Below are 24,735 nucleotides of genomic sequence, written 5' to 3' on the forward strand. Positions count from 1 at the left end.
AGTGCTCGCCAGTTCTTCTCGATAATAGTGAAATACTTTTGGCACTATGGGTATAGTTTGACTTGTAAGTAGCTCTCAATGGTGCTCAATTTGCCTTTGCAAATGTTTAGGTTTTTGACAACAAAATATGGAATAGGCATCTTATAGAACTATAGGGAAGCACTCTTTGCCAAGAAGTTGGCATGTTCTTGTATTGTACACTCTCTCTTATCGGTTATGCATAAAAGTTGTAACTTTATGAAGTTTCCTCTGAGTATGTGTTTGCTATGTTACTCTGACTCTCCAAAAATGTTGCCCCACCCGTTTTTCAGAATCCTTTTTCTTGAAAGTCTAATACCATTTTTTTCATTTTAGAAGATGAGCAAAAAGTTCTAACAGTTTATCAACAGCAGAAACATACTAGTATGATCAGATAGTTGTTTGCTTACATAATTTGGCTTTTATCATACTGATTGAGCTGCACAATTTCCTCTTTGCTTAATAAGGAAATGGGTGCGGATAGATCTTGTCCCTGTTTTCTTACTTCAGCACAGTTATTGTTAACTTGTTACTAAAAGGTGGTGCATACATATGTACGGCGATGTAGCCCGCTTTCATTTCAAGCAACTCCTCAGGCAGAGAAAGCGCAATCTGCTTCCATTCGATCTGGAAGAGATTCACATAGAAATTATTAGTCCAAATGAAATATTATATTCTTCGTTAGCAAAGAAAATATGATTAATTTTGTGAACAAATAGAAGTTTTCTATTACAGATAGTGGATTTTTTGTTGTCTTTTGTTGAATGTTTTTCACGGCTATATATGATTAAGCCAATGATATTTTCCATGTTTCCTAATATAGTTAACCAACATGTTAACTAATCGATTATAATAAATTGGACGTAATTTTGCAGGGTTTTTTTTTCTGTACATCGACCTGACATGAGCATGAAACGGATTCAAGATCCGATTTTTCTGTTTAATTTTGGAATAAAGTATCTGTGACTAATATTGTTGCAACACTAATTTTGTTAGTTTAAGGCCAAACGGATTCACTGCTTCTAAATATAAAAAAAAAAAAACCAACTCAGCATTCTCTGGCTTTTTTGTCAAGCTCAGTTTCTCCATAAAGCAACAAGCTTTTGTTGTTTTTGAAGTCAGTCAGTACTAGTTACCTGCTTACCTTTTTTTCCATCAATTCCAGGTTCTTTTTTGCTGCTTGTTTTTTTTCCAACCCTAAGCTATTTGATGTAAGTGTGATCACTTGGTGTCAGCTCAAGGCTGGTTCAATGTTCTGGTTAATCTGTGGAAATCAGCAAACCCCTTTCGTTTTTCACGGGGTTTGGGTTGCATTGTTGTTTTTCATTGTGAATTTGGTTCTTTGTTTGTAATTCTTGAAAATAAAATATTTGCCCTTTTAGCTGAATTGTATTGAGAGTTTTCTGGAATTATATTTGGATTATGTGAAATTCTGTCTGTGTTTCATTTGGAGTTGTGGTTTGATGCTGTTTTTTCATTGTTTATATGGTCATCAGGAGCTAAAATCTCTTCTTTGTATCTGATGTTCTTAATTACAATCATTTCTGTTTGTTCGACTTTGGAGGATTATGTTTGCTCTTGACTCTTCCTGATTGTTCAAATTAGTAGTCATACTATTGCCCCTGTTGTTTCTTGTCCTTCGATTTTTTTTACTATCTGTTATTTCTTGTACTTTTGTTACTTGTTATTTTTCAAAAAATGATTGTTACCTAAAATGTTTGTTTATGTTTCTGGATGAGGGTGTTTAAGAACTGGGTTGTTTTCGATTAATTCAAACTGTTTTCTCTGTGGCATCAGGATGGATACAGATAATCATGTATTTATATCGTGGGAAGAGCACGTTGTTTCTCAGGAGAAGGGCCGTCGTGTTGTGCAGTACTACTTGAAGGACACCTCAGGGGAGTTAATCCTTGCTGTGGTGGGTACTGAAAGAAGTACAAGGCACATACTACATGTTGTAGGATTATTTGGATGCTTTTGGGCATACAAATACCGTAAATGCTGACACAATGTTGCGTACAAGAAAAGAGGTAGTGGAATGATTGATGTTTTTTATTTCGAAGCATCACCAACACCACCTATTTCAGGTATGTATAAACATGTAGCAGTCTTAAGATTTCAGTTACATGAGATTTGCAGTATTTATTGGCGTACATGTACATCAAATGCTCTCATTTCTAGTATTTAGCATATACTGAAGAAGTTGATCATCATAGATAGACATGATCAATGTCTTATGATCATGTCTATAAGCAACAATGCTCCAAGTTCTGCAAATGTCCTAACTTTATCAATTTGATGGTATAATATCAATCTCACATTTTGTGAACTATCCATAGGCTACAGATCATGTCTTATGCTTTGACATTTTGTGGGTTTTTTTGGGAGAAGGTGAAAAGGTATTCCACTTCCATTTTTATTTTGGGATTTATGGAGAACATATTATTGGAGATTCGAAGGAAGAACGTGAGGACTTCAAGAGATTGGGTTGAAGTTGAGGGAAAGAAAGACATAAAGTCGTTCATAAGCTCGAGTTTAACCTATGTATCCAGGTGTACTATCAAAGAACCAGGGAACTGTGAAAAATCAGATGACTCCCAAGCTTGTGGCACCTGAAGACAACAAAATGGTGTCAACTTCTAAACACTCAGCGGAGAAATGCTTTGGCACTTGGGGTAAATTTTGACTTTTATGTAATTCTCAACGATGCTCGATTCGCCTTTGTAAATGTATAGAGGCCTTTGACAACAAAACATGGAAAATGCATCTCATAGAACTATATACAAGCGGTCTTTTTTCTTATCCCTCACTATGAGCTCCCACATTTTCACTCTCATGGTGATTCGAACTCACAATTTCAGGATTAGAAGTGGCCCGTGGAGTGTGCTTACCATCTTAGCACACTCTTCTAGTCTGTACATGTATGTGTGTTACAAATCGGCTAAGAAGGTGACATGCCCTTGTATTGTACACTTTCTCTTATCGGTTATATATATCGATTTAGAAGTTGAATTAACTATTTTATTTAAAATCTTAATTCACATAAATGTGATTATAACGAAAACTTCAAAATTTCATATTGGAACTTTTTATCAAATTAATTGAAGATTTAACTCTCAAGATCGGTGCCACATAAATTAGGATAGACGGAGTAGAAAAGAAATTGTAATTTGTTTGCAGTATCCACCAAAAGTCAAACTACTTAAGGGAAAAACAAATCAACGGTCACAAACGAATTTAATATGTATTAAAAGTATATGCATATAGAAATATAAATGAAAAAGTGAATGAAAAATCTTGATCCACAATTAAATTGCATAGTAGAATGATCTTGATTTATGACTAAAACGCATCAACATATGGTAATGTCCATGTGATCTTGCACCACTTGATTATCTACCACACCTTGCATTGCACTTGCATGAGAGACACTTTTGTGTGCTATATAGCTGAATATTGGCGAACAATTTTACAATCTAAAACATTTTTCGTTTCATTACTTAGACTAGAACGTCGTCCATAATACATTTACCCTCACATATAAAACTCCCGTTTTCATTTGCCATGAGTAAATCTGGCAAAATCTGACAATAAGAAAATGAAGATTATAAGTGAAACTATACACAATAAACAACAAATTTAATCAAAAAATGAAAATATTGCTAAAAATACCCTTTTAGTTTTGAATAGCCTCTCATGATAATGATAACCTCAAACAAGTCAAACGTCTCTTTAATTATTAATTGCACTAACATCTCCCACAACCTAATCAATACAAAAATTGATTATTTAGAAATCAAAATTGAAGTTCAAAGTCAATTTAAAAGGAAGGCCTAACCGGTCAGTAGGAATTAGGACTTGAACCTTTTTTTTATTTAGTAAATTAGTGAAAAATTAGTTAATTGATTTTCTAAATCTTGTTTTCTTCTATTTGTGAATTTTATGATATTTGATGATTATGGGTTTTGAATTAGTTTTATGTGCACCTCGATTAATTTTATAATTTATTTGCCACAAATATCAAATAACTCTTCACCAAAACAATGACATGATGAAAGAGGATTGTTAGGAATAATTGTGTAGAGAACTTGTAATGATTTTTGCTTGATGGTTTTGCAAGTGAATGTCCCTCTATTTATACTACTAATCTAGAGGCTAACATATAAATAACAATTTCTATGTACGATCTTACACATTTACATTAAGATCTTTTTTATAGAACTCTCTACATACCTAGAATATTCTAGAGACTTCTATATAATTCAATAATCTTCTATAAAAAATATATTTATCTTTCTCTAAAATAATCCACATGGATAAGTCTTCTTCCTATGTAATTCCTCCAAATGGGTAACTTTGTGTCATGTGGAACTTACATGCCACAGTGGCACATCGTCACACTAAGGAGATAATTGTTCTTAGAACATAAATGAAGATAAACTAGTCAAATACCATTCTAAATAATGTTATCATAGAAAAAAATATATATAAAAAAGAAACACGACAAATCATACCAAAGGGGTGGAGATAGTTTTTTTCACTATATAAATTATAACTTGACAAAAAAATAAAAAAATTGTGCATCAAACACATATGTCAAAGATTAATATATTCTTCCATGATATTATTGTTACATAACAATACTTTAAAGTTTAAACCCCCTTTTTTTATTTTTGCAACATTAAAATTAATTAATCTACTTATGGAGCCAAATTAGGAGATAATGGTGTCTCTCTGGGATTGAAGAAGACTCACTAGCATCACAATATCCATGCAAAATATCACCTTCTTCAGAAGTAAAACCAAACATAGATGGCCAACATTGACGTTCAATAATTCTTATAGCATCACAACAATCTTGACCTAGATAGGTTTCACCATTGACAAAGAAAAGCACGATTCCCCATGCATGCTTGGAGCTTGAATAATGAATCCCAACATTGCGATGAACCTTCTTCTTCATCTTGTAATTTTAGACGTGTCATAAGTGTAGTAGAACAACCAGTACTAGATGTGGTTATAGGGCGAGCTTGAAGAATATTAATCCATGAAACTAGGGTAAGTAGTAGAACAATTTTGATGGTCATGAGAGTAATATTCATCATGTCTTTAATTAGCAAAGTGATAGTGGGATTAATTCGAGTGATAATTGCTTAGAAAAAAACATGGAGGACGTGGGATTAGTATTAACAAGGTGCTATAATAGGGATTTATGATACGAAGGTGAAGAGTAAATATAATGTGGGAAATTAATCAAATACGTGAGTTTTTTTATAAATGATATATTGATTAATATTTAATTTTAATGAAATCAAAGAAATAGGATATGATTACTGGTCCAATTAAACGTTGGCATCTCAAGGGTTTTTATTCAATTTCGATAGTACTCCTGTTTTATATTACTTGACTCATGTTGACTTGACACACCCTTTAAGAAATTACTGTAAATGTTTCTTTTACGAAACTACTTTATTAATGATATTTTAGAATTCTAAATTTGACTATTTCTACTTAGTTTAGGTAGCTAGTTAACAAAATAATAAGGACAGTACAAAAAAATCGTAAGTAATAAAACCCTCTTAATTCGCAAAATGGACAAATAAATTGATTATTTTTATTTTTAAAATACAGGGGCCAAGTAAAATGAAAAATGAAAAAGTAAATTGACTACACTATTATTGAAGATGTTCTTCTCAGCTAACTAATTAGAGAATTAATTAGGATGGTGTACGTGCTTGATTAATTTAATTATGATTAATTAGTTGTAGTGGCTATTTAATACATCGTGGTTTTTGCATTATGGATTGGATCGTAATCAAGTTAGACTTACGAGTATCCAAATGCTTAAAACGTACATTTAATACAAATATACAATGTATGAGCTTAATTACATGGAAACACCCAAATAATTGAAGGTAAAAACTTGTGTGGATCTTTTTTTTTTCTTTGGTGAATAATTATGAAAAAGAAGGATATTACTTGAAATAAGTACTCCCTCCGTTTCATATTACCTTACACGTGTGAATGTAATTGATTTATATTTTTCAATTTGGTAAATTTTAATTAAACTAATCCTAAAAATTAAAAGTATAAATTTTCTATGAACATCATAAAATGCATGTTTGACAAAAAGATTAATATTATAAATATAATGTCATGAAATTATAATACATTTGACAAAAAGATAATCTATCAAGTCTAACTTTAAAAAATAGCTTCAATGTAAAATATCAAGTCAATACTCCTAAATGAAATTGAAAATATAGCATAAGTTATAAATTCAAAACGAAAAATTCACAAAGGGGTCCTACTAACTGAAAGGGATTCTGAAGTGCGCGAGTTCCCTGTTGCATATCTCGGTCATCATATCTGCAAGGGCAGCTTCCTCCATTTCTAATTTGCACGTCTTTCTTTCTAAATTGTCCATAACATTAGAAAGTCATGGAGTGCATAAGCCCCTTTAGAGAGAGGGCGACTTTCTTTTTAACATATTATTCTTATGTCAAATTTCAACATAACATACATAAATATGAATTAAAAGAAAAGGAACACGTGAGTCCATAACAACATTATATTAATGATTTTTTTATGAAGAATTTAAAATAATAAAAATAAAAAACATATTAAAACAAAAAATTAAAAATTAAAAAGTAGCTTGTAATTATACCATGTAATTCGAGCAATTCACAGCCCCTCCCTGTGAAATGAAAAGTGTAATTACCCATACCAATTACACCAAAATTACCTGCTGACTGCTACCCAATTACACCAAATTCAATTACGAAAATGACTTTCCAAACATGCCTTAGTTTGAATTAAATTTGTACTTCCAAGTAAATCATCTCCTTAATTAAATAGATTTCTTTTTTAGGTCCCAAATAAAAGAAACAAAACCTTGGCTCCCATGACCAGAAGAATAGTCTTGAGGCATTCTCAAGCTCTATTTTCTCATAAAGCAACAAACTTTGGCTATTTGTTTTTAGTGTGATCACTTGATGTCTGGTTCAATATTGTGTGTTTTTGTTCTTGTACATGCTTAATCTTTGAAAATCAGCAAATCCCATTTCGTTTTTCATGTGGGTTTGGGCTTTATTGGTAATTCTTGAAAAAAAAATGTGTTCTTTGTAGCTGAGTTGTATTGAGCGTTTGTCTTTGGATTAAGCAAAATTTTGTCTGTGTTTCATTTGGGGTTGTGGTTTGATGCTGTTTTTTCATTGTTTATATGGTCATCAGAAGCGAATAGTTGGAAAAATGTCTTCTTTCTGTATGATGTTCTTAGTTACAATCATTTCAGTTCGGGTCCTAAATTTGTAACAGAACTTAGAGGATTATGTTTACTCATGACTCTTTAGCCTAAAATGATTGTTTCTCTGTGGCATCAGGATGGATACAGATAATCATGTATTTAGTTTATGGAAGAGCACGTTGTTTCTCAGGAGAAGGGCCGTCATGTTGTGCAACTACTTGAAGGATACCTCGGGGGAGTTAATTCTTGCTGTTGTGGGTACTGAAAAAAGTTCAAGACACATGCTATATGTTGTCTCAGAGGATTATTTGGATGCTTTTGGGCACACAAGTACCATGAATCCGACACAGAGTGGCGTGCAGGAAAAGAGGTAGTGGAATGGCTGACGTTTTTGGTGTCAAAGCATCACCGATCACCATCTATTTCAAGTATGTATAATCATGTTGCAGTCTAAGATTTTAGTTACGTGAGATTTGCAGTATCTATTGGCGTACATGTACATCAAATGCTCTCATTTCTAGTATTTAGCATTTCCTGAAGAAGTTGATCATAGATTATTGGCTACTGGTTACACCCGATCAATCTAGAGATGATAGATGTCTTATGATCATGTCTACAAGCAACAATGTTCAAGTACTGCGAATGTCCAAACTTTATCAATTTGATGGGTTAATATCAGTCTCACTTTTTGTGAAATATTCATCGGCTACTGTGCTTTGCTAATCTAATTTGAAGATGTGAAATCCTTTTTGATGAGTTTGTAGATGAAAGATCTTATGCTTTGACAGGAAAGAAACTAAATTATGTTGCAATTATTCTTTCCATAAAGAAGCCTTCCCCCGTGGATTTTTTGGGGAGGGAGCAGTGGAGATGGTGAAAAGTTATTTCCAGTTCCATTTTTATTTTGTGATTTTTGTTCCCGATTTCAGTTTTCCAGGCACAAGCTGGAATGTCCTTATGTTAAGCTGAGATCATGAGGACATCTTTTTCATGATCTTCTTGATGCGAGAAAGGGGAAGTAGGTGGTTCTTAAAATCGTTAACCTGCTCCATTTCCTGGATAGGTCCAGAACATCTCCAACTGCTCTTGCTGCTGCTCAAGGAGATGCAGCGCTGGGTACCCAACCACTGACCCACCGATTGCTCAGAGTTATTTTCCATGGCGTTTTGGACGAGGGGCGATATGCAAGTCTATCCTTGTTAGAAGTTTGGTGAGAGTGACCATTCTGGTATCAGAAAGTCAATTCCTGGTAACCAGATAGCAAAAGCCAATCCATCAACTTACGCAAAGTTAAAAATAAAATTTCCAAGCATAGGGTCGGTTGGAATTCAACTTGTTGAGCGTTAATATATGTTGTCTTTTGAAGTTGGTGACAACTTAGAGGTTCTTTGCCACGATAGTGGCATGAGAGGCTGCTGGTTCAGGTGTAAGGTCTTACAGGTATCACAAAAATGTCTGAAAGTTCAATATGATGACATCCAGGATTATGATGGTCCTGAAAAGCTTGAGGTACCTTAACCACTGCTACTATAACTTAAGTTAATATACTAAAACTTATGATCTACTTACATATATTGACTTGTCCGTTGTACCTTCACCCTATTTCCTCAACACCTTTGCTTGATTTTGTAGGAATGGATTCCTTCCTACAGAATTGCAGGGTCTGATAAATTGGGCATGAGATACACAGGATGCATCACAGTTTGTCCACGGCCTCTGGAGGATTCTTCTGACTTTTCTTTTGAACTAGGAGTTGTAGTTGATGCTTGGTGGTCCAATGGATAGGGGGAGGTGTTGTTGCTGGATTTGATGTTTGTGGAAGCGGTTTCTTCAGGTTTACTTCCCTGGTAAGAAATATCAGTCCCAAAAAACTAAAAAGGTAAAATAGAAATAGAAATCAAGGAATAAAAGGAGAATTCTTGCTTATTGGTTGATGCATAGCAACTTCGCGTAAGGATAACTCAACAGCCAATAAATGAAAAATTGGAGTCTCTAATTATTTTCAATTCTTACTTCAAAACATATGTCTAAGCTCAACATTGTCATAAATTGGCTTTTTAACTCAGCAGTGGAAAAACTTTAAACAATAGAGCTTGCTTCTGGCCAATTTGTTGTCTTGGATTTTCAATGATTAATGTTGGTCATGGCCTGATGCCCCAAGGTGTTTTTCTTTATCTCAATAACAGGCGAGAACATATTATTGAAGATTCAAAGGAAGAACATGAGGACTTCAAGAGGTTGGATTGATGACAAATGGCTTGAAGTTAAGGGAAAGAAAGATATAAAGTCGTTCATAAGCTCCAGTTTAACTGATGTATCCAAGTGCAGTATCAAAGAACCTGATAAGTGTGAAAAGCAGATGCTTCCAAGCTTGTGGCACCTGAAGACAACAAAATGGCGTCAACTTCTAAACACTCAGCTGAGAAGCAAGACACTGATGTGCTTAAACTGAAAAAGTGATGGTGTATTGATTTTCTTGCAGGTAACAAGAACTGATTTCAGACAATTCTACAAGTGATAATTCTGGCGTCTAGCAGTTGTTAGTTCTTTTTGATAATGGTGAAATACTTTTGACACTGGGTAAATTTTGACTTGTAAGTAACTTTCAACGGTGCTCGATTTGCCTTTGTAAATGTATAGGTCTTTAACAGAAAAACTTGGAAAAGGCATCTTAAAGAGCTATAAGCAAGCACTCTTTTTTTTTACCCCTCCCTAGGAACTCCCACCTTTTCACTCTTGGTGACTCCAACTCACAACCTCAGGGTTGGAAGTGGAGGGTGCTTACCATTTGAGCGCACTCTTTTGGTACTATATGTATAAGTTTTACAAATTGGCCTAGAAGTTGGTATGCTCTTGTATTGTACACTCTCTCTTATTGGTTATGCATAAAAGTTTTAACTTTATGAAGTTTCCGGCTCTGAGTATGTGTTTGCTATGTTGGCAAAAAGCTCTCACATTTTTACCACTAGCTGAGTTGTTTTGTTAGTAAATTTAGTTGGTTGATCTTTTGGATGCAATGTTATCAATTTCTTTTGACTATGTGGCTTGTAATTCATATTACAGAAAAAAGGGACAAAATTGTTCCTGTACTTTCCACCGGGTTCATCATACAATAAAAAAATGGTCTTATTGAGAAATCAATGTCTTACTCCATATCTTTGACGGAACCATAGCCCGACAAAGGATTCAGTCCAATTTGGACACCCATTTAGGAGGTGTCAACCAGACCTCATCATTGATTTGAGATCTTGATAGGGTGAATATTCGGTCTATTCAATGCTAGACATAATGAGTACAAAGACCTAGAAAAGGTCTTTGGACATATATGATAAAGCTCAACCATTTTTACCAGAATTTCAGTCGCATAAAATTTTAGACACTATGTCTGAAGTTTGATTTTGTCTAGTCTAACTTCAGACATGGCATTTCTGAAATGGTATATGTGCAAAAAATTTTAAAAGATGAGTACAAGTTAAATGACGGTATCAAAACACCCACCCCATGATGTTTTTGCTATTGTGTTAGTGGAGATAGGTACATGGGTAGTTCACGTGCACGCACTCCCTCCACAATATAAAATAACCCTAGCATTCAAATCGAACACAAAAGGCGAATTGCCAACAAAGGAAGAATTCAAAAGCCTTCAAAGTAGATGGATGTTGTTGATGAGGTGAGTTCTTTTGTTAACCACATTTTTGTTGTTTGGCTAAAAGCTGTATAATTTCTATGCTTAATTTAGTTTAATTGTTAAAAATGTGTTGGACCTAGTGGGAAAATTTAAGTGCGCATTGCAATGGTATTTGAGCCAAGGGTCTACCGAAAACCACCTCTCCACTTCTGAGGTATGGGGTAATGTCTGCATACATTGTTCCCTCTGAGACTCCACTTTGTGGGACTACACTGAGTATGTTGTTTGTTGTCATTGCTATAGTATTTGGTTGTAATAGAAAGTCAAATTTGTAGTCCCTTTTATTCAAACACCAGTTGATGTATTCAGCGAGTTATTTTGTCAAACCCCCTTCTCCTTTACCTATTATTCTTTGTCTTGTCTTATATACTGATTGTTTCAAGTAATGCACTGTTTATTTTTAGTTTTACGGAACGGCCTCATAGCTGAATTGATAATTAATACTCTTAATTAATCAATTCAAAATTTGCTGATTAGAGCTGTTTACAATTGCAATATCATAAAGGACTGGTCTTTTGGGGCGTGAGGTGGGCTCAAGTGCAATCCCACAAGTGGGGTCTGAGGAGGGTAAGATGTATGCAACTATTACCCCCTTTTTACTTTTGTGGGATAGAAAGGCTGTTTGGATAGACCCTCGGCTCAAAATTGCATTTCATCGCATGTTTGAAATTTCATACAACTTAACAAGGAACTGCAAGTTATCAGCAGCAGAAACACACTTGTATGATCAGATAGTTCTTGCTTACATAAATACCTTAATCTGCCTTATTCTTGTACTGACTGGGCTGTACAATTTCCTATTTGCTTAAAAAAGAAATTGGGCTGTACAAATGCCCAGAACCACTTTTGAGGTCCTAACACACTGGCAAGGAATCGGAAAGAGAGGATCAAAAGAAGATTGGTGGAAAAATATCCCTGCTTGCATATGGTGGACACTATGGAAGGAAAGGAATGGGAGATGTTTTGAAGGAAAGGTTAGCTGCCCAGAGGAGATCAAGATGAAATGCCTTAGTCTTTTGTATTTTTGGTGTAAGCAAAATTTAGTGGGGGAAGTAGATAGCCTTGTGGAGTTTAAAAGCCAATTGTAAAGTTAGTTTTGTCTTTTTGGATTTGAGTATGATGGCACCCCCTGGGGGTTTGTAAATCCCACCTCATCGATTTTGATGAGGTCTTTTGTGTGAATACAAAGTTACCTATTTCAAAAAAAGAAATTGGTGCTGATAGATCAAAGACCTACAAACCTTGTTGCCACCTAATCGATGAATTTTGTCCCTGTTTTGTGGCTTCAACACACTTGTCATTACCTTGTTGCTAAAAGGTGGAGCATCGATGTTTGCCCGTTTTCATTTCGTGGAAGTCCTCAACAGAGGAAAGGCGCATTCTGCTTCCATTTGGCCTGGACGATCTGGAAGAGATTCACATAGAGATTATTAGTCCAAATGAAATATTATTATACTCCTCGTTGGCACAGAAAATATGATTAATATTGTGAAGAAATTTAAGTTTCTATTACGGAAGTGGATTTGTTTTCGTCTTTTGTTGAATTTTTTTCACAGCTCTACAGATAATTTGATAAGTCAAAGATATTTTTCATGTTTAAAAATGCATTTAACTTACATATTAACTAATCGATTACGATAAAATGAATCGAATTTTGCATGTTTTTTCTTTCTTCACTAACCCCGACCTGACATGAGCATGCAGGTTTTTTCTTTCTTCACTAACCCCGACCTGACATGAGCATGAAACGGGTTCAAGATCGGATTTTTTAGTTTAATTTTGGAATAAATTTTCTGTGACTAATATTGTTGTAACACTAATTTTGTTTAGTGTAAGGCTAAAACTCAAAAGCTTAAGTATTGTGTTTCTCCCTCTTGTTGCTTCCACATGTCACAAAGAAGTTGAAGTGACAACCCAGAGCTCAGCCTTTTGCTTGTGTTGGCAAAAATGGCATTTGGCTTTTTCTACCTCCTTCTCTTTCTTCTTTTCTTGTTCTTTTACTCTTTACTCAATCCTTTTCCCTAACTGTCACTTCTTGTAGACAAAAGACCCAACTCAGCATTCTCTGGCTTTTTTCTCAAACTCAGTTTCTTCATAAAGCAACAAACTTTTGCTATTTTTGAGATCAGTCAGTACTAGTTACGTGCTTAGCTTGTTTTTCTTGAATTCCAGGTTCTTTTTAGCTGCTTGTTTTCTTTTCCAATCCTAAGCTATTTGATGTAAGTGTGATCACTTGATGTCTGCTCAATGCTGGTTCAATGTTCTGTATTTTTGTTCTTGTACATGGTTAATCTTTTTGGAAATCAGCAAACACATTTCTCTTTTAAGTGTTTTTGTTCTAGTCACGTGCTTGGCTTGTTTTTCTTGAATTCTGGGTTCTTTTTTGCTGCTTGTAAGTGTGAGCACTTGATGTCTTCTCAATGCAGGTTCAATATTGTGTGTTTTTATTCTTGTACGTGATTAATCTTTGAAAATCAGCAAACCCTATTTCATTTTTCACTTGGGTTTGGGCTTCATTGTTGTTTTTCATTGTGAATTTGATCCTTGGTTGGTAATTCTTGAAAAAGTTTATCTGTTCTTAGTAGCTGAGCTGTTGAGAGTTTTCTGGAATTAAGGTTGGTTTATCTTTGGATTAAGCAAAATTCTGTCTGTGTTTCATTTTGGGGTTGTGGTTTGATTATGTTTTTTTTTATTTTTTATATGATCATTAGGAGCTAACTGTTGGAAAAATATGTTCTCTGTATCTGATGTTCTTTGTTACAATCATTTATGTTTGTTTGATCGGGTCCTAAATTGTAACAGAACTTAGGAGGATTATGTTTGCTCATGATTCTTTAGCCTAAACTGATTCTATGTTTCTGGAAGAGGGTATTTAGAACTGGGCAATTTTTCGATTAATCCAAACTGTTTCTCTGTGGCATTAGGATGGATACAGATAGTCATGTATTTAGTTCGTGGGAAGAGCACGTTGTTTCTCAGGGGAAGGGTCGTCGTGTTGTGCACTACTACTTGAAGGATACCTCAGGGGAGTTAATCCTTGCTGTAGTGGGTACTGAAGAAAGCTCAAAGAACATGCTATATGTTGTCTCAGAGGATTATTTGGATGCTTTTGGGCATACAAGTACCATAAATTCTGACACAAAGTGGCGTACAAGAAAAGGCGTAGTGGAATGGCTGACAGTTTTGATTTCAAAGCATCACCAATCACCACCTATTTCAAGTATGTATAATCATGTTGCAGTCTAAGATTTCAGTTACATGTGATTTGCAGTATTTATTGACGTACATGTACATCAAATTCTCTCATTTCTAGTATTTAGCATTTCCTGAAGAAGTTGATCATAGAATATTGGCTGTTGGCTACACCCGATCAATCTAGAGATGGCAGATGTCTTGTGATCATGTCTAAAAGCAACTATGTTCAAGTTCTGCGAATGACCAAACTTTATCAAGTTGATGGGTTGATATCAGTCTCACTTTTTTTGAACTATTCATTCGCTACAGTGCTTTGCTAATCTAATATGAAGATGAAAGATCCCTTTTTAATGAGTTTGTAGATGAAAGAATCTTACGCTTTGACAGGAAAGAAACTAAATTATGTCGTGATTATTGTTTCCACAAAGAAACCTCCCTCCCATGGTTTTTTTTGGGGATAGAGCAGTGGGAGATGGTGAAGAGTTATTTCCAGTTCCATTTTTATTTTGTGACTTTTGTTCTCGATTTCAGCTTTCCAGGCACAAGCTGAATTTTCAATTTAGTTGTGCAACTAGATTTTACCTAGAGTGGTGTACTGATATGGTAGTTCTTTGTATCACAGAAATGGATAATCCTTGTTTGAAGAATAAATGAGAGCTTATCCTCCTAAGTTATTACTTCAGTATGCTTTGTTTTTGCAAGGAAAGTATACTTTGTGTTCCTTGTTCTAACCACAGTCTCCTCTGTGTTGTTGTACTTATAAATGTGCAGCACACAGGTTTTTGGTTTAGTATAATATTTTGAGTCATTCAATCCTAAAGCCTAAATTACTATGTGATTTGGACTTCAACTGTTCCGTTTAATTGTTGAAACACATATTAAATATAATAAGCATTTAATGCCATCTTAACCTAGGGGGGAGAGGGGGGCCTAAAGAGAGGCATCTTCACAGTGAAAACATGATACAATCATTTGAATATAAAACCATGGCCAAAAGTTAAGGGTTTCCCTTGGACTGCCCTTCACAATGCCATCTTAACCTAGGGGGGGAGAGGGGGGCCTAAAGAGAGGCATCTTCACAGTGAAAACATGATACAATCATTTGAATATAAAACCATGGCCAAAAGTTAAGGGTTTCCCTTGGACTGCCCTTCACAATGCCATCTTAACCCAGGACAACCTGAGAAAAAGAGTCATTCCAGTGGTGAACATGAGTTTTATGTGCCAAAACAACTTAGAGATTGTAAACCACTTGCTATTGCATTGCCTTGAGGCAGCTGACCTTTGACTATGTTTTTGGAATTTTTTGGAATTAGCTGGACAACCACCCTCAACCTAAAACGAGCATTTGAAAGTTGGAGTTCATGGAAAGTGACATGAACATCAACAAGATCTGGCAGATGATCCCAGCTTGCATTTTTTGGTATTTATGGATGGAAAGAAATAAAAGATGTAATGATGGATTTTAACTCCCAATTGCTCTCTGAGATCTTAGTGTTTGTTGAATCTTTATAGCTGGAGCAACCTTTCCCCTGTAATTGATATCATCCCCCTTCTAAATTTCATCAGTTCCCTCTCAGTGGATTAGCAGCCTTGAACTTTTTGCTTTCGGTTCTTAACCCCCAGCTCTTACTTGTTTTGTTTGCGTTGTTTGGAGTTATAACCATTTGATCTGTTATCTTTCATGCATCCCCTTGATGCCTTTTCAATACAACAACTTATATCATCAAAACAAAAACTTAATATAGAACAATAGTTATGGCTAATCTTGTGACGTCTTAACATTATCTACCAGTATCTATTAAAGTTGCACCATAACAGTGCAAAAAGACTTCACAAAATCCCAACCAAGCTTAGGCTATTTCTTCACAAGGATCCTATCATGTCAACTAGTGATTCAGCCTCCTCAACATAGCTTGCTTTATACCAAAAATGAAACAAAAATACAATTCATCTTGACTTTCTGCACAAAATTGTATTTGTCTTCATCTACTTCCAAATGGTCCACCATATTCAAGTAAGGACAAGTTTCCACCAACTTTTTTTGACTAACTGCCCCGTCATTCTGATTCCAACATTTCAATAAATCAACCCTTGTTGCTGGCATTGACTATCTGATTCCTACCATTTTCAAGAATAGTCACCATAATTTCCCAGTAACAGGACGATGAATGAATAAGTGACTGTTATTTTCCCTAGCAGCACAAAAAGTATCTAGAACACAGTTGAAATTCCCTTCTTTGAACTTTATCCTGTGAGAGGCAAGCATTTCTTTCTATGAGCCAAGAAAAGCAAACCACCTAAAAAGGAACCTTCACAGGGTATTTTGTCCTGCCCTTGTTGAGAGGCTCTTCTGTACTCTCTTCGCCAGGCAATAGACAAATAGTCATACATATTATAGGTTTCCTCACTACTATCAAGTTACAAAAATTACGAGATTAGCTCCACAGAGTATGGCCTAGTGGTAGCAATGAATTGTAAGATTTGTAATATTCAATGAAGATGAGGAGATTAAGGGTAAACGTTGTTCATTATGTTAGGATTAAATTATCCGATTAAATGATATTTGCTAGTTTTTTTCATTCTATACTTCTTACCATCTAACTAAGACAGCTGGACTACTATTCAATCTTTTAAATTTAAATTTATTCTCTATTATATAAACAATATTCATCAAGTTTGCTTTATTTTTGTTATCAAGAATAAAGAAATACATTTCCTATAGTCAAGCAAAAACGATGATCGTAAGGTATATCCTCCATCACGATCTCGGATGAAACTATCCATGGAATCGTGTTCCGTGTAAAAGTTATATCATCTCTGTTCTTAACCAAGACTCATGTTAAGCTCCGTATCAGAACCTTGTGGTATTAGGAGTAAAGCATCCTGAGGTTGGCGCATCTCATTGAACATGGAGAAGCATTGGGAACCCTAATTTTTTTCTTCAAAATTGTTTCTTTTTCCGTCCCCTGTCCCGACATAGCGTTTTGCTTCCCGTTCTTCATTGATGTAGGTGATTATCAACATGTGTATGGAGACTAGAGAGAAAAATTGCTTAAATCAAATATACATTTTGTAAGTGAAATATGTAATAATCAGTTGGATTAGAAGCAATTGCTCATGGATCCAATACATCAATTTTTAAACTTAGAGTGCAGAGATACATTATTACCTAACACATTACACAACATACGGACCAAGAACCGGATGTACTCACATTACTTAATTGCTTGGACTTTTCAATTTCAATGTTGCACCCATGTCGACATGGTATGGGTGTGGGCTAAGTTGCGTGGACTCTCCACTTTTGATGTTGCGCCCGTGTCAGATTCTTCAAAAATGCACAGCTTTTGGAGAAACCAACATGCACCCATTGATATTTTTGAAGAGTCCGAGTAGCATAGGGTGTGAGTGTGAGATCCGAATTGGTCAACTAATTTTGGAGACTTTGAGTCAACAGAGAAATTTGGGATAGATATAATGATTTCTATAATCAAAACAAAAGCTAAGGTGAAATTGAATAAAATGAGTGTTTTGTATATAGAAATATCTATGTTAGTTTCTTTCCTTATATCTCCTTCTAGAATTTTCCTTTTGATCAATAAGTTTTTGTCATAACAACTTGTAAGATTTCCATGTAATGCCTTATAATTTGAATCTAAAACTCTACTTTCAGATATTTGAATTATTTTAGCCAAATTCCTGCACCCGTATCTGTACTTAGACCCATACCCCTAAATTTTAAAATTTAGATCATGAAGGGTCCGATCTCTAGATTCGCACATGTATCGAACAACTGCACACAAGTCCAAACCACTTAGATGTTGGAGCGCAATTCTTATCGTTCTATTGGTGTTGTTATTATTCATATATAGCAGCCAACATAAAATTTTGCGCATCCTTACATTTTAAGTTTTGAATCATATTTTAATCAATATGAAATTGACACCTCACTAGGAAACTCCTTTTCTTTTGATGTCATTAACATCATCAGAGAAATTCTTTTTTTTTTAAGTAAGATGACATATTGTCTATCTTAAATAATTTAAAGAAGATTTATATGTGAGCTATTTTAAGAAGATCCACAGCAATCTTACTTCATGCTTCATAATTTGGTTTGTTCTCATGATTAAGAAGCTCCTAATGTCTAGGTTTTGGGCTGCAATTAATAGAAAGCTATAGTATAAATGGTAAAGGAGAATCCTAATGGTGAAAAGATACTATTTTTAATTCGCAATGTTATGAATCTATTAAAATTGTATGGGAACTCTGCGTATGTGAGTTTTCCCATACATCTCCGGTTCCAAACCCGGATAAACAAGAAGATCCAAAGAGGGTTTTACTAGGTGGAGGACCAGTTTAAAATTCATCTCAAATGAATCCTTTGGATATTGGATTAAGGTCTGTATAAAGGTGAATTGATATATAGTATTCATATAGCTGATTCAACTAGGTCATTTTCTTCGAGAAAAAGCATAAAAGAAGGTGGTAAGCTCATAAAACATGGTCTTATCTATAGTTCATCTTATCTACTTGCCGGTGTCCATAAGCTTTTATTGTGGGGGCAGAGGGAAACTCTGAGGCAGAGCCAGGATTTTAAGTTTGTGGGTTTGGGCTCTAATCTTTCTAAGTTATTGGTTTCTAAATTAATAATTTGTACATATTCAAGGAATATTTAAACGCAAATCTCGGATTTGGACCAAAGCTATTAGTCATGCCAAACCTGTAACCAAAATTTTAATTCTGCCCTTGGAGGGAGTTTCCATCCGTACTTAGATACTAGTAGGGCTAATACTATTTTAGTGGATGTTTTGGACATAAAAATGTGAAATTCGTAAAAAAAAAAGAAGTAGTATTTGATAAAAAGTTTTAAAGTGGTAATTAGAAATTGAGGTTGTATTTGGGATGTGAATACAACTTGGAAAAATGTTGAATTTTTATGAGTGGTTTGGAGTGAAAATGTGAAAACATGTACTCCCTCCGTCCCAATTTATGTGGCACTTTTCAGATTTCGAGATTCAAACAAGTGTATCTTTGACAGTAAATTTTTCATATATCTTTTAATTATTTTGAATTGCCAATTATTGTGACTTATAATACTTTTTACGTAGTTTACAAATATATAAATTTCATTTAAAAAAAACTGACGATTCTATGCACAAAGTTTCAGTCAAACTTAAACTGTTTGACTCTCAAAAAATGAAAAGTGTCACATAAATTGGGACAGAGGGTGTATATTCTAGCAATTCTTTGTCCAAACATGATTCCGGAATACAATTCCAAGAAAAAGTGAAAATTATTCATGGCCAAACAGGCCCTTAAAAGATTTGCACGGGACAATGTTTGAAAGAATTGCTTAAGGGGAAACTTCAAGCTCTTAATTAGTTTTGGCGCTAACATTGCTTTTTACTTTTTTGATGAATATCTATCTTCCTGCAGCTGTTTCTTTCTTAATTCTGTGTGTGGTATGATGGAAAATGTTTTCCATTGAAGTATTAGATTACTAGTAAGGGTGGGACTATGTAATACTAGAATGCCCACCGAATTGTGTTATACAAAAACGCTCGCTTCCACGTGTTTGACTACACTTGTGGTAGACACAAAATAAATACAACCATTACTTAGTATCTTAGTATTCTCAATGGTGTGTCTAACCTTCTGAGTCCATCTTTCCTCTATATTCACTTTTAATAGTGTTTGCGGAGAGATTGAGGTAAAAGTTTTAACAATTGAAAAAGAGAAAAAAAGAAATCAAGATAAGAGTTTCCTACTATACTATGCCATCCTTGTTTTCTCTGATAAAAGTATGGAATGTATATCTTCTTTTTCCTAATACAGTCGATTTTAGCTCTTTGACATAAAAGGGAAAGGGTGTTTACAGTTCTCGGCCTTTGTTTAATCAGTTCTTGCTCTAGTTAATGGGCGAGATAACCGATAAAGAATGTATGGTGTTGATGCTATTCTCCTTTCTTTTTCTTGATAACATGTATATGTCTTTTCTGTGGGTATCACATAAAAGTTGATGGCATCCTTGCTCTAACGTGCAAGGGCTCAATCTCACCTCTTTTCAACTTCCATCCTAAACAAGAAAGGGGTTAAACGCAAGAAAATGATCCATGTGGTGAAACGCTTCCTTGGGTAAATAGAAGGTCAATTGGCCCTTAAGTTGGGTGGTGGGGGAAAGGGAGTTGAGGGTCTACCCAAAACAGTCTCTCTATCTCTGAGAGGTAGAGTTAAGGATGGTGTGGTATTACACTGGTATGTTGTTGTTGTTGCAATGGGGTTGTTTTATATAGCATTCAACGAATAATGAAGTCATCCTTCTTAAAAAGGTAATAATAATGAGTCTTCCCTTTGCTTGTTATCTCATATAGAATTTCACTTGAACAATTTATTTTATATCTCGATATTGCAAAGATCTATTGTGTTGAATGTGTTGTATGCAGTTTAGATCTTCCTCTTTATCTTTTTCTTCCCTTTTTCATTTTCCCCTTATGCATCTATATGTGATCCTTGATATCATTCATGTTCGGTAATCCTATTAATGTTGATGCATTTTTCAACGTCTTCTGTATGCTCTGCTCTTAATTGATGTTGGTGTTTATGTTTTGTGTTGTGCTTTGATGTTCATGTAGATAACAATTAATTACTAGCCAATTATAGATAGGGATCATCTATACTAGACTTTGGTTTGATGTACTTAGTAAATGTTGTCATAATATTGTTGCCATATTTCAGCAATGAATTCCTTGTTCTTCTTGATGGTTATATTTACATGAAGAATGAAGAATTTAAAGCTTATGTGCTCATAAAGATTAAGATTACACCTGATAGATGATCTACCCCATAGCCGACTATGGAATTGTAGGCCCTTGAACGTCCTTGCTTTAAGCTGAATCCCCAGTAAATTGTCCTATAAGCGGCAAAGTTGCTTATGATTTTTGAGTTGTTGATGCTGTATAAAATTGGATCTCTGTAGAAAGAATGTTAAACCTAGTAGTTATAAATTATTTTTATCTAACCTTTAATCTACTTCACCTTTTAGTAAAATAGACTTCCTTTATGTTGTAGATACCCCGAGAAGAGAAACGAGAAGAAGTGCTTTGATGGCTGGTCACATATCTGATGAGGTCTCACAAAATATAACCCGAGAAAATCCTGCAACGCAAGGACCTAGGGGGAGTAGAAGTGTCGGTGAGAGTGACCATTCTGGTATCAGAAAGTCAATTCCTGGTAACCAGATTGCACAAGCCAAACCACCAACATACCCAAGATTAAAAATAAAATATCCAAACATAGAACCGGTAGGAATTCAGCTTGTTGAGCCTCAATATAAGCTGTGTTTTGAAGTTGGTGACAACTTGGAGGTTCTTTGCAATGATAGTGGCATGAAAGGCTGCTGGCTCAGGTGTAAGGTCCTACAAGTCTCACAAAAACGTATGAAAGTCCAATATGACGACATCCGAGATTGTGATAGTCTTGAAAAGCTCGAGGTACCTTAATCAATGCAACTATAACTTAATTTTATATTCTATAACTTATGATCTACTTACGTATATTGACTTGTCCGTTCTCCTTTCATCATGTTTCCTCATCACCTTTGCTTGATTTATAGGAATGGGTTCCTTCCTACAAAGTTGCAGGCTCTGATAAATTCGGCATGAGATGCACAGGACGCCTCACAGTTCGACCCCGGCCTCTGGAGGACTCTTCTGTCAATTATTTTGAACTAGGAGCTGCAGTTGATGCTTGGTGGTCTAACGGATGGTGGGAAGGTGTTGTTACTGGATTTGGTGTCTCTGGAAGCGGTGACCTTCAGGTTTACTTCCCTGGTAAGAAATAAGAGTCTCAAAAACTAAAAAGTTAAAATAGAAACAGCAAACAAGAAATAAAAGGAGAATTCTTGAGAAAATGGCCAAAAGTCCCCCTAATCTATATCCGGATTTCCAACTTATTAGTTGATGCATAGCAACTTCGCGTAAGGATAACTCAACTGCCAATGGATGCAAAATTGGAGTCTCTTATTATTTTAATTTCTTAGTTGAACTCATGTCTAATCTCAGCATTGTCATAAATTGGCTTTCTAGCTCATCAGTGAAAAAAGTTCTGGCTAATTTGTTGTCCGTAAGTTTAAATGATCGATGTTGGTCATGCACTAATGCCCCAATGTGTTTTTTTATCTCAATAATAGGCGAGAACATATTATTGGAGATCCAAAGGAAGAATGTGCGGACTTCAAGAGAGTGGGTTGATGACAAATGGGCTGAAGTTGAGCGAAAGAAAGACATAAATTCGTTCATTAGCTCGAGTTTAACTTGTTTATCCAGCTGCGGTATCAATGAGCCGGGGAACTGCGAAAATCAGATGGCTCCCAGGCTTGTGGTGCCTGAAGACAACAAATTGGCTTCAACTTCCAAACACTCAGCGGAGAAGCAAGACACTAATGTGCTTAAACTGAAAAAAACGATGGTATATTGATTTTCTTGCAGGTAACAAGAACTGATTTCATACAATTGTATAAGCGATAATGCTATCGTGTAGCACTCGTCAGTCCTTCTTGATAATGGTGAAATACTTTTAACACTGTGGGTATAGTTTGACTCATAAGTAACTCTCACTGGTGCTTGATTTGCCTTTGTAAATGTACAGGTCTTTGACAACAAAAAATGGAAAAGGCATCTTATAGAGCTATAGGCAAGCACTCATTTTTTCCCCTCCTTAGGAGCTCCCACCTTTTCGCTCCCTTGGTGACTCGAACTCACAACCTCTTACCAAGTGCACTCTTTTGGCTACCAAGTGCACTCTTTTGGTTAGTATGTACGTGTTTTATAAATTTGCCAAGAAGTTGGCATGTTCTTGTATTGTACACTCTCTCTTATCAGTTATGCATAAAAGTTGTAAGTTTATGAAGTTTCCTCTGAGTATGTGTTTGCTTTGTAACTCTGACTCTCCAAAAATGTTGCCTCACCTGTTTGTTTGACTACTTTTCTTGAAAATCTATTACCACTCTTTTTCATTTTAGAAGATGTGGAAAATGTTCTAACAGTTTATCAGCAGCAGAAACACACTAGTATTATCAGATAGTTCTTTGCTTACGTATGGCTTTATTCTCATACTGATTGAGCTGCACAATTTCCTCTTTGCTTAATAAGGAAATGGGTGCGGATAGATCAAAGATTCACAAATCTTGTTACCTCCTAATCGATGAGTTTTTTCCCTGTTTTGTTGCTTCAGCACAGTTGTTGTTACCTTGTTACTAAAAGGTGGTGCATACGGCGATGTATCCCGTTTTCATTTCATGAAAATCCTCGGCAGAGGAAAGGCGCAATCTGCTTCCGTTCGGTCTTGCCAATCCGGAATAGATTCACATAGCGCGATTAGTAGTCCAAATGAAATATTATTATATTCCTCGTTCACATAGAAAATATGATTAATTTTGTGAACAAATTGAAGTTTTCTATTACAGATAGTGGATTTGTGTGTCTTTTGTTGAATATTTTTCACGGCTCTATAAGTGATTTGATAAGCCAATGATATTTATCTGTGTTTCAGAATATAGTTAACCAACATGTTGTCTAATCAATCATGATAAATTGGATCTAATTTTGCAGGGTTCTTTTTTTCTGTACCTCGACGGGCTCGACCTGATATGAGCGTGAAACGGATTCGAGATCGGACTTTTTAGTTTAATTTCGGAAAAAAGTGTCTGTGACAACTGTTGTAACACTAATTTTGTTAGTGTAAGGCTAAAACTCAAAAAGCTTCAGTTTTGTGTTTCTCCCTCTTGCTGCTCCAACATGTCACAAAGAAGTTCAAACAAAAGCCCAGAGCTCAACAACCTTCTGCTTGTGTTGGCACTTGGCAACAATTGCATTTGGCTCCCCCCCTTTCTTCTTTTCTTGTTCTTTTACTCTTTACTCTATCCTTTTCCCTAACTGCTTGTAGAACAAAAAAAACAACTCAGCATTCTCTGGCTTTTTCTTCAAGCTCAGTTTCTCCATAAAGCAAACAAGCTTTTGATATTTTTGAGGTCACTAGTTACGTGCTTAGCTTTTTTTCTTGAATTCCAGGTTCTCATTTGCTTGTTGTTTTCTTTCCCAACACTAAACTATTTGATGTAAGTGTGATCACTTGATGTCTGCTCAATGCTGGTTCAATGTTCTGTGTTTTTGTTCTTGTTCATGGTTAATCTTTGGAAATCAGCAAAGCGATTTCATTTTTCACTGGGGATTGGGGTTCATTGTTGTTTTTCATTGTGAATTTTGTCCTCTGTTGGTAATTCTTGAAAATAAAATATTTGTTCTTTGTAGCTGTGAGTTATATTGAGGGTTTTCTGGAATTAAGGTAAGTTTATCTTTGGATTTTGCTAAATCCTGTCTGTTTCATTTAAAGTTGTGGTTTGATCTGTTTTTCATTGTTTATATGGTCATCAGAAGCTAATCGTTAGAAAAATCTCTTCTTTATATCTGATGCTCTTAATTACAATTATTTATGTGTGTTCGACCGGGTCCTAAATTGTAGCAGAACTTAGGAGGATTATGTTTGCTCATTACTCTTCCTGTCCGTTCAAATTAGTAGCCATATTATT

At 35.1% G+C, this 24,735-nt stretch overlaps 1 protein-coding gene and 1 pseudogene across 1 annotated transcript; both read left to right on the forward strand.

Annotated features, from left to right (window-relative positions):
- The first annotated feature begins 570 nt into the window (after positions 1–570).
- Positions 571–9,760, forward strand: LOC125835706 (uncharacterized; annotated as a pseudogene).
- Positions 9,761–13,169: 3,409 nt separating this feature from the next.
- LOC125835939 (uncharacterized) lies at positions 13,170–22,625 on the forward strand. The gene is made up of 5 exons (XM_049515049.1): positions 13,170–13,171; positions 13,877–14,172; positions 21,219–21,640; positions 21,763–21,979; positions 22,339–22,625. Coding segments are annotated over exons 1-5 (1,224 nt in total).
- Positions 22,626–24,735: the final 2,110 nt, after the last annotated feature.

The sequence above is a fragment of the Solanum verrucosum genome, unplaced genomic scaffold, assembly GCF_900185275.1.
Source record: "Solanum verrucosum unplaced genomic scaffold, falcon-dt-bn FXZP01000128.1, whole genome shotgun sequence".
NCBI lineage: Eukaryota > Viridiplantae > Streptophyta > Magnoliopsida > Solanales > Solanaceae > Solanum > Solanum verrucosum.